The sequence below is a fragment of the Penaeus vannamei genome, chromosome 3, assembly GCF_042767895.1.
Source record: "Penaeus vannamei isolate JL-2024 chromosome 3, ASM4276789v1, whole genome shotgun sequence".
NCBI classification, from domain to species: domain Eukaryota; kingdom Metazoa; phylum Arthropoda; class Malacostraca; order Decapoda; family Penaeidae; genus Penaeus; species Penaeus vannamei.
The window spans coordinates 27,457,445-27,469,383 of record NC_091551.1 but is presented as its reverse complement, the minus strand read 5'-3'; the positions used below and the strand labels follow the sequence as shown (position 1 = coordinate 27,469,383).

Genomic DNA, 11,939 nt, shown 5'->3' with positions numbered 1-11,939 from the left:
ATCCCTCATTTCCATTTGACTATTTTTAAATATCCCAGATAAATATATACATATTTATTTTACTGTTATGTTAATGAAGAAATAAAAAGAAATTACTCAATTTTATTGCAGAGGACAGACTCTTGTGGTCGGCATGCTCAAGATTGGCCGGAAGAAGTTGTTCTTGCTTAACCAAGACCAGAGAACAAAGGAGTGTGCTCCTTTATGCGTCCTAGACTTTTACATTCATGAGTCTCGGCAACGCAGAGGATATGGCAGAAGACTTTTTGATTACATGCTTAGGGTACTTGATGTTTCTGTTATTTTTGTTTTTTGCAAAGTTAAAAGTTTGAATTTATACTTACTTACATTTGTTCTTTGAAGAGTGACAATATTCTTGCTGCTTTTCAGATGCAGTGTTGATTTTCTGTGCAGATTTAGTTTTATGGCTTGTACTTTTTTTTCATTAAATAAGAAACATTTGGTGATTGCCTTTTCTCAGTGGATGGTACAGCCATATTGCCTTGCAATTAGATATAGAATTCCTTGCGTGGAATCAGAGAAAGTTGAGCTGTGATATTTTGTATATATTGTGTACTGTATGGTTCATACATTATACACTATATATGGCATTGGTTCACTCATATGATAGGATATGTTGGAATAATGATTGCTTATAAGAGAACTATGATATTTGACGGTTCTGTTTTCGGCCATCTGCAGGAGCAAAATGTGCGGCCAGAGCACATGGCTGTGGACAAGCCATCAGATAAATTCTTAGCCTTCTTACGCAAGCATTATGGCCTCAGTAGGACAATTCCGCAGATTAACAACTTTGTAGTCTTTGATGCTTTCTTCCAAGATCGCCCCAGTAAGTGTTTGCTTTGAAGTGTTCCTCCTCATCTTTTTTCTTTTTTTTTTCTTCTAGTATCATTAATGAGTTAAGATAGAATATCAGCTTTTGTTTACTGATTTTGAATGAAGTACTGGTATTATCACTTTAAAAAGAGTAATCAGACATGTTCATTTCCTAACCTGTAGCAAGATATTGACTCTAACTGCACATTTACTAGTAACAACAGACGAAGCCGCCATGACTGTAGTGAGCCGCAGTCCACGCACAGCCTCCCCCGAGCGCACCCAGTCTCCCAGCGGCTCTAGGCGGTCCTCCACCTCAAGCTATTCCCACTCAGCTGGTCGCCCATCAAATCCATCACGACAGGCCAATAGCATGTAAGTATCATGGCAGTATTTACATGTGTATGTGCTTGCATGCGTGTGTGTCTGTGCATGTGCGTGTATTTTGTATGTGTGTACTGCAGATATATTTATTTGTATTTCTTACTTTATTTATAAGATATAGAACTGTATTATCACCTTATATTAGATGTTCTCACATATGGACCTGCAAGTGATTACACGTTGAATGTGAATACATCTTACTTGATTTTGAAAGCTGTGCCCACGCACACACAATAGAGATGCTTTGATGAAATGTTTTGAGATGCACATTTTGCTTGAAAAAAGTGTGACAATTTACCACTTCATCATTCATGTTACCATTTAACTTGGCAAGTCCCATCTTTATCAGGGTTGACATCCTGCATGGCCGTCCTGATCGCCACACTCCTGCAGCCAGGCTTTCTCCTCGCTACCAGACCACCCTGGAGGTAAGCTGGAGTTGTATTGCCCATGATCTGTTTATTGAATTTTTTCTTTCTTATTTAATTTCTTAGTTTCAGTTGATATATTAGAGTAGTAATAGTTTCATGTCTGTAGTTGTGACCCTGCTAAATCTAGTGTACCTTTCCCTTGTTTGTGTTTAGATTGATATCTCTTAGTCAGGTAAATGAGGAAGAGTTTAATCTCCATTCTTTGATGTATTTTGAAGTCACTGATTTTGCAATACAATAGAGTTAAATGTGTGCTATCATATGTTCATGGTGATAATGAATGTAGGTATTTATTTTCTACTGCTGCATGTTTCTACCTGTTGCCACAAGGAAGAGCATATCAACACAGTGCATGACTCTCACATTTTTGCAATGTAATATGCTGCTGTAAAGAATGGTTGAAGGATCATGGTAAACTATATTCTGATGAGGTCTGTTATATATGCACCCCATTTTTTGTACACTGTAACAGACTGTCTTATTTTTCATGCTCAGTTTTGCTAATATTTTTTTATATAGAGAAAGAAATATTGAAAAATACTACAGAGGCCTTTTTATTGATGATGTCACTAGTTTAGGAAAGTTAGAAGTTAATTCTATGGGAAATAGGTAGAAATGGTAAAACATTGAAGAAAGGAAGAGATCCTTCCAACTTCAGCTTTCAGTATCCACTTACTCTTTTCTTTCTTTTCATTTTTAGATTAGAGAGATTTGAACCCCCTGTTACTTGGCACTTGATTTTCATAGAGTTCATAGGTTTATAAGTCTACTTTGCACAGAATGATATACAAGGGTTAATTTGAATATTGGAATGTCTAGATGTAGAAGAATGTCTTCATAGAGAATGATAGTGATGTATTGATGTAGACTAGAATATTAACCCCCTGCCGCCGGGTGGCATGTATGTACATGCCATGGCTGTTGTGGACAAAGTAGCAGATGGCATAGTATCACGACCATTCCCGTGCCATTGGCTCATCGGACAGAGTATCGGCTTCATTTATATGGTACAGCTTTTAGGAAATAGCACCTAAAGTGAAGGTATACCTTCAAATTTTTAATGTTATGAAAAATTATAGCTAAATAAAACCTTCTAGGTGCCAAATGCCGCTCGCAAACTACCAAACGAGCCAGATGCAAATAGGGGAAACTGACGATGCATGCCAACTATCCTGCGATCATGTCCACTTGCCAAACTTTTTTACTCGAGGTGAATGGGTTAATGAAATAAACTAGAAATAGAGAGGGAGTCTTTTGGAGGTTGAATAAGAAGGGGAATTACAGGAAAATAGATTTAGGGTATTAAAGTGTGTAAAGAGTAAGGACAGAATTCATTGTTCATATTGTGCGCAGTGATTGTTCACTTGGTATATTTTATGTGTTTGCAGATTTAGGTCAACTGAAGGCAGAACTTTTTTTTTACTATATATCTTGTTCATCTATACTTAAACAGCAGGAACTAGTGTAATTTGATGTTGTAGTTATATACTTTATTTTTATGTTAGACATGTTTATACAATGTAAAATTGTATTTGTTTCTTAAGGCCCTTATCTCATTTGTCCTAAGCATTGAGCAGCAGTCCCTAGTTGATGAATTGTCTGTGTTATTTGCTCTTCCAAAATCCCACCTGCTGAAACTTCCAGTTCCCTTCAAACTTTAAATGGATGCATTTCTTCACCTTTTTCTTCCTCCCTCTCTTGTAACTTGTGTAGAATTTCCACTCTCCTTTGCAACCTTAAATAATTGTACTCTTGTTCACACTCACAGTAAGCTTTCTCCTTCTCCACACTCTTCCAGATTAACTCACCTGTCTTTGTAGTCTCTCTCCAGCCTCTTCTGTGAAAAGCAGTCTCTCCAGCAAACTGATCTGGCACTTCTGCCTTTGACACCCAACATCCCATTGAGTACATCTCATTATCCAGACAATGTAACGCACCTCATGCCTTGAATCACTCAGACATCTCACATGTCCCGGCAATGGCCTCACTCTCCTCACAAAGTCTCATGTCATAATCCCCCTCTTTGGCCCACTCACATGCTTCCCTTGTTTCCCTAAAAGTAATGTCTGTTCCATTTTCCAGAGGTGTTTAATTAATCTGCCCTCATGCAAGTGCCTGGTCTACATATGCCCTTTCTATGATAAAACCTCAGTATGATAAGTAAATATATTTGTATATAGAAGTTTAAGAGACATGAAGTTAGATGTATGTATTTATATATTTATGTCCATGAGACTTCGTACAAAGTTATTTTTTATTCACAGATATTTAGATGATATTAAAAGAGAGGTGAATCAAAGTCAGAATTTCTTAAAAATTATTGACTTTGCTTTAATTTGTAGTAGAATTTCTTATTTGCTGTCCCCAAGTCACAAGTTGGTGACTCAAGGCACATGAAATTACATGATACTATTTGTTATATATTTTGTTTAGGTATATTAGGCAAAGTTTGGTAATACAAAGTTTGTACTTTTCCCCCACTCTGTCACTCTTCATCTTCCTCCTATTCTCTGTCTCTCACTCTTTCGTTCTCTCACGTCCTTTCTCCCATCACAGTCAGAAGAACAGGGAAGTAAGGAAGCAGTAGGACAGGTTGGTAGGCTCCCCCTCATGTGCTTCCCTCTACGTCTGTGTTGTGCGCCCTTTCCCCTTCCCTCAGATCTGTCTGGCTGCATGTGTGTCAGCCACACTTAGTTTGTGGCTTTATTTTGAGAAAGTATTTCCTCAACATTCATAAGTGGATTACAAAGATTGATCCCCAGGGCTGAAATGTTTTTTTCTTCGCCTGGTTTGTAGTTTTTTTGTTTTTCCCCTCTTTCTTTATTGTTTATTAGTTTCATGAATAATATACTTTTCTGTTTGATGTCAAGTGTCCGAGAATAATTTGGAAATCAATGTACTACACTCCTTACAACATTTATCACTAAAAAACAAGTGTGTAAGGGCACAGTAACATATGGGTACATGGTAACATGCAAATATGCAAACCAGTGTAATGTTTACTTATTGTGTTACTGGAATATTTCTTTTACTGCAAAGCTTGACCTGATGTTGCTTAAGAAGGAAACACAACTCGATTATTATTTTTATGGAAATTCATACTGTAGTAAGAGAGTTGTGTTGTTATGCTACTTTAAAGTGCTCTTTAGATAATGTATTTTTAAATGCATAAAATTTGAGGGCTAGTATTTTTCTCTCTTTGTTGCCTTTTCCTTTGTAGAGAAGAGAAAATACTTTCTCTGATATTTTTTTCTTTAATTTTTTTTTTTTTCCTCAAATGACCATGCATGCTTTGCTTAGCAGGATTCTTGAATGGACAAAATAAAAGCATTTGTTCTCATAGAAATACGTAATTATTATTTATTATTATTTTATTTTTATTATTTTTTTTTTATTTTTTTTTTTTTCTTCTTTTTTTTGAAAATTTTCAAGTGTGAGTATTTTTCTTTAGTGGAGATTTCTGTCCTGCATGAATACCAACAAGTCATGGAAGCACCTCTTTCCAGGTTTGTGGTTAACAGGTTTAAGTATGTGTTGTGTGTATCCCATAGAACATGTATCCAGGGATCAGGATAGCTTGGAGGATCTGACCAAAACAACTCGGTGATGCAATCCTAAGAAATTATGGGGAAGACAAGAGGCACAGGTGTTGTTTTCCATTCACCATAGGACAATTCTAGGGTTATTGAAAACATGAGTGCAGGGTTAGAAAAAAAGACTCCTCTCAGCTTTGTAGTCGCATGCAGAATATGTGATGCCTTTGTTTAATGTCTGAGTATTTCTAGGTGTTTATCTTATCATATATATGGATATGCTTAGCTTATTCTGACAACCTGACTGCATGCAGTCACAGATGCTTTGAAGTAGTAAGAAAAGAAGTTTATTAGAGTAGAGAAAAAAATCTGTTTCATATCTATTAAATTAGTGAACTTTGGGTTCTGATTAAAGGTTAAACTGTGTTTTAATCTGGATTAAGGCAATGTTGAATATTGTTAGTGTTACTTTTTTTTTTTTTTTTTAGCATTATTGTTATGATGAGTATCATCATTATTATTATTACTGGGAGTAAGATGTCCAAAGTCAAATTTGAATTATTATTTGTGGTTTGAATCACAATTTCATTGATAATGGTTTTACTGAGGTAAGAGAGTAGGGACTTGAATACTCACTATTTTATAAATGGGAATTGAATCAGTGATAGACTAGAATTCTAATCTGTGATACAAGTCTTATGTGGAAATTTAGAATGATTTCAGTAAGGAATATGAGCTTCTTTTTTTCCAAATTATATTTCAGTAAGGAATATGAGCTTTTTTTTCCAAATTATTATTGCTTGTTTATTTTAATGATTTATTTTTTCAATAGTAAAATCATACTGAAGAGAAAAAGATTTTTTTTTTTTTTTTTTTAATCAGATTTTCTAAATGTAGTCCCCTGAAAAGAATTGTCATTTAGTAAATTAAGTCAGACAGGCATACTGAAGGCCAAGCACAGTCTCTAACCCCACCCACCTTTCTAGTGGATGCGAGGGCCGAGGTCAGGAGGCGAATCTCCGTACTCTCGCACCCCAACTTCCTACTCAGCCTCTCGCACCCCCTCTAACACTGGGTCTCCTCTGCGTACCCCATGGGGTGGCTCTCCCCCCCGTTCACACCCTCATACTCCCCCTACCACTTCACAGCCTGGCAGCCGCAAGGACAGTGCGGACATGGTGGACGGGCACAGGTGAGCATATAATGGAGGAGTTTATCTATTTATTTATTTATTTATTTTTATTTTCTTGTAATTAAGTATATGTTTATTTCACTTTAGTTCATGTGATATATTGGATTGAATTTTAGCAATAGACATTATACAAATAACTAATTGATCGATTGATTTTTTTTTTTTTTTTTTAATAAGAGAAGTGGTTGTGATATGGAGTATGCCCATGAATACTTTATGTCAGTTATGTATATATTTTTTATGATAAATGCTAAAAAAAAAAATTCCTAGTGATGTATAAGAATACTTTAATTAATGTTTGTGTGTTTACTGTCTTCACTTTCTTACCATATTGTCAACTTATTATTAATGTTCCATGATAACCCCAGAAGCTTGGAGGGGTCTATTGCTCCCACACCGGCCACGTCCCCTGAGCGTGGCGGCTCCCCCTCCAAGGCTTCACATGATGACCAGGACGACGAGGGCAGCGTGATCAACCAGCAGCCATCTGTGGAAGAGGATGGCATTGTCGAGAAGGTGGACCAGATGGCGTTATCAGAAGCTCCAGACCAGTCTCCAGGTATGTCAGGAAGGAGTGTCGCTTGTTCGATGGATGTGATTTTGGTGTATGGGGATTCACAAATATCCAATTTAGGAAGATTTTTTTTAAGGGAACTGTTAAAGAAATTACAATTGCTTACATTTGGTCCTTTATTCTCTTATACAAAATAGAAACCTTCCATAATAGCAGAGATAAATCTCTTTGGCTATTTACCCAAGCCTTTCAGCACCTCTGTCTCATAGTTTCAAGTATTTAAGAGAGCCATGGTAGATAGGTGGTAGAAATCAGGCAAATACCATCTAATATCCAAACTGGATAAATTCAGTACAGGAAATGAATGACATATGTCAAGTTTTAAATACTTGAAAATGACAGTGTGCAATGGTTCACAGTAAGGTTACCCATGAAGTAAAAGCTTTTAATAGATATCTTGAGGTTATATGTGATATTGTTTTTTACTGTCTGCTGAAGAACTCTTGACAAATAAAAATGTCATTCTTATTTCATTTTTGTTGTTGCAATGTTTCATTTTATGCTATAGTAACTTGTCTCTAGTGTTGTCTCTTGAGAAAGAGTGATATGTAATCAGTACAGGAGAAACATCCTCTATAAAGGTATGAAATGCTAGAGCACATGAAAGCTTTTGACTGAACAGTGTTGCTTAGGCTGGGTTCCAGTATGGATGGTTTGTATTTTGCCAAAAGAGGAAACTGCAGAGGTTGAGATTGGCATGATTTGATTACAGAATGTGTGTGACTGTTAATGAGTTTCAGTGGCCAGTGATTATGACTTGGTATTAATGTGTTTTTTGCCTGAGTAGATTGATATTAAATGATAAGTTGAAGTAGTCTTTTGTGCATGCCTGAGTATGTGATAATGAAGGTTCATTTGAAGGAAGTTGAAGATAAAATGGAAATATAAAGTGTATAGGACTTATATATGAAATCTTAATTGAATGAATTTTAACGACTACATGTAAATTGCTTTGTGAACGTAGGATAAAAATGCTATGTGGATTGCTAACTGTATTTTGGTTTTGAATACTTCATGATTGATTGGAGTCCACAGATTCACCCAAGGAAAATTAGTAGTCCTGTAGATTTTCATTTTAATAGGATGCTGCATGGCTTTAATAGGTATTATGAAATATATAGTAACATTACAAGTAACCTTCTGTTTGATAAAAAAAAAAAAAAAAAGCTAGGATAAAATATGAAAGCCAAATTAAGTTAAAAACTTGTCATAGATACTAATCAAATTTTAAGTAGAGGAGGAGATTAGGTAGATAGATTAGATATTTGGAATTGATAATGAAAACAACATGAAAAATGGAAGAAACAAAAAGTTCAGATAATTGTGTATCTTCATAGGAATACAGAGATAATAAGAGAATAGTCATTGACGTAATTGGCTGGTTTACAATTAACACTTGGGAAGATCACTGTTAACAAGTGGGAGGATTATCAGAATACCAGTTGAAGTAAATTAGGAGAGATCGAGACAAATATCCCACAGCCCCAGTGCTCTGCAGACAAGATAAGGATATTGTGGGGCTAAGTGTTTACTGTACATCCCTGCAATCTTCTAGATCAGGCTTATAAATGGTAAGTCAATCAGTTGCATCACCTTTTTTTTGTGGACACTGTTGTCTGAGATGCAGAAGGTTTTCTTGCAAAATGCAGCTGATGTAGTAAATATATATATATATGGATATATATACTTTTTTGTTACACTATATTGCTTCCTTGGAGCACACATTACTTTGCCATATTTTTCATGTAAGCAACATAAAAGCAGTTCATGTACAAAATATTGATCGTTGTAGTATAAATATAATACTGGATTCCTGGTATAAAGCATATGCTGAAATAGAATACATCTTGCATATGATATAAGCTTTGTGCACATTGTGTCAACACACATCAGATTCATCTTAGAACCTACTTTACTTTCTCTTTCCAGTTATGATTTCTCTTACTCAATTTTAAGGGGAATAAAGCTTGCTGGAAAATTGCCCTTATTGGCCTTACATAAAGTGTACCAGACTCACTCATTCAAAAACATAATCAGATGATATTTTGACCTTTTCTTTATTTCTTATTTCACCAAATATAGAATGAGAGAGATCAGATTCCTTATTTCTAATAAAAAAGATCCTATAAACTGTTTGTCTTTGTCCCAAGTTGACAATAATTGCAATACTGTGAGCAGATATGTTTCCATGCCCTCATATTGCTTTGATAGAACTCTCAAGAACAGTGGAAAAAGTTATCAGTTAAAGCCACTTTGTGTCAACATACACCAGGGTATATTTATTTGTATATCTCCATGCCCCCCTCCTCCTCCTGTCTGACCCAGTTCATTGGCTGAATTTGTATTGCTTATTTTATAAAATGCATATGCAATATAAACAAAAGGCATATAGGTGTACCCAGGATAAGACTTATGCACACATTGATAACTATCCAGCATTTTGCTCAGACAAATCTTATTTATTGCTAATGTGCAGTATTTCAAATATGATATAGCTATATAAAAATCTTTGCTTTAGTTGTTGCTGCCATGAAACATATATCAACATCTAATGTTTACAAATATCAAACTTATAAGCACATACTTTGGTTCAATTATTTAGTACATTCACTATAGAGTAGATAACAGGGACTACTGGAATGAATGGGAAAAAATTATTACTCCATATCACACCTCAGCATTCTAGAACACAGCGTTAAGAACAACTTTTCAGCACTACCACCTTCATGCATGGAGCACATCAGCACATCATTATGGACCTTATAAATGATAAGATGGCCATTCTATCATGATACCAAGTGAAGTATGGAAATGATTCAGATTCTCATTAATGTGCATATTTTATTCTTGTACGGTTAGGAAAGCTTTGTGGTCTTTTGGGGAGTTTTAGGACAAAATTATATAGAATGATTCTATTATTTGTATGATTGGCAAAAATTTCTATTTTATAACTTGGACACACACACACACACACACACACACACACACACACACACACACACACACACACACACACACACACACACACACACACACACATATGCCTGTACATATACACACACACACACAAATGCACACATACACACATAAATACACATGTATACACACACAAATACACATGTACACACACAAATACACACATACACACACAAATACACATGCACACACACAAATACACATGTACACACACACAAATACACATGTACACACACACAAATACACATGTACACACACACAAATACACATGTACACACACACAAATACACACGTACACACAAATACACACGTACACATACACACACAAGTACACACATACAAATACACATGTGCACACAAACATGCACACACACACAAATCCACACACAAATACACACACAAATACACACACAAATACACACACATACACACACACACACACACACACGCACGCACTCACACACACACACACACACAAACAGACACACACACACACACACACACAAACATACAAACACACACACACACACACACACACACACACACACAAATACACACAAATACACACACACACACACATACACACACACATACACACACACACACACACACACACACGCACGCACGCACGCACGCACGCACGCACGCACACACACACACACACACACACACACACACACACACACACACACACACACACACACACACACACACACACCACACACACACACACACACACACACACACACACACACACACACACACACACACACACACACACACACACACACAAAGACACACACACAAATACACACACAAAAATACACACACACAGATACACACACACAAATACACACACACAAATACACACACACAAATACACACACATAAATACACACACATAAATACACACACACACACACACACACACACACACTCAAATACACACACACACTCAAATACACACACACACACACACACACACACACACACACACACACACACACACACACACACACACACACACACACACACACATACACACACACACAAATACACACACACAAATTCACATTCACACAAATACACATTCACACAAATACACACACCAATATGTACTCACACACACAAATACACACACATACACACACACACACACACACACACACACACACACACACACACACACACACACACACACACACACACACACACACACACACACACACAAAGACACACACACACACAAAGACACACACAAATACATACACACAAATACACACACAAATTCACACTCACATAAATACACATACACAAATGTGTACTCACACACACAAAGGCACACACACACAAATGTGTACTCACACACACAAAGGCACACACACACAAATGTGTACTCACACACACAAAGGCACACACACACACACACACACACACACACACACACACACACACACACACACACACACACACACACACACACACACACACACACACACACACATACACACACACACACACACACACACACAGTAGTATATCCAGAAATATAAATAGGGAGAAACTTAATAAAGGAAACAGCCAGTGTATTACATTACAGACGGTAAAAGGCTTCACAACCTCCCTGTTGATGTGACGGGGATAATAGGTTTTTTTCTGAAAACCATTTTCTATATACTATATTGCTTCATTGTCTCTCTTTCAATCCAGCCAAGACGCCACAGCTGTGCGGGCTGGTGTCATTATGTAAGTTGCCACGGAGACATTTGCTGAAACACTAATAAACACCTTAAAATATGTTTGAGATTTGATCCTGTTATTACACAACACATGAACTGAAAACACTTCCTCTGTTATTTATTATTTCTTTCTCATTACAAGATTCTTTATCTTTTTGGTCTCTCATTCCAAATGCTTTGATTTTTTATTCATCATATTTTTATTTTTCATTTAAGGAATCTCTAACCTTGCAGCTTTTTTACAAAATTGCATTTTATTAGGATCCAGAGGAA

General features: G+C 36.3%; 1 protein-coding gene across 1 annotated transcript in view; it reads left to right on the top strand.

The window, feature by feature from the left end:
* The window catches only part of LOC113827729 (alpha-tubulin N-acetyltransferase), a gene marked incomplete at both ends in the record, with an annotated part of 12,000 nt that extends 327 nt beyond the window's left edge, over positions 1 to 11,673 (top strand). The window contains 8 exon segments of the mRNA XM_027380619.2: positions 112 to 283; positions 703 to 850; positions 1,053 to 1,212; positions 1,571 to 1,649; positions 4,209 to 4,244; positions 6,172 to 6,377; positions 6,746 to 6,936; positions 11,638 to 11,673. Of these exon segments, the coding sequence (XP_027236420.2) occupies positions 112 to 283; positions 703 to 850; positions 1,053 to 1,212; positions 1,571 to 1,649; positions 4,209 to 4,244; positions 6,172 to 6,377; positions 6,746 to 6,936; positions 11,638 to 11,673 (1,028 nt within the window).
* Positions 11,674 to 11,939: the final 266 nt, after the last annotated feature.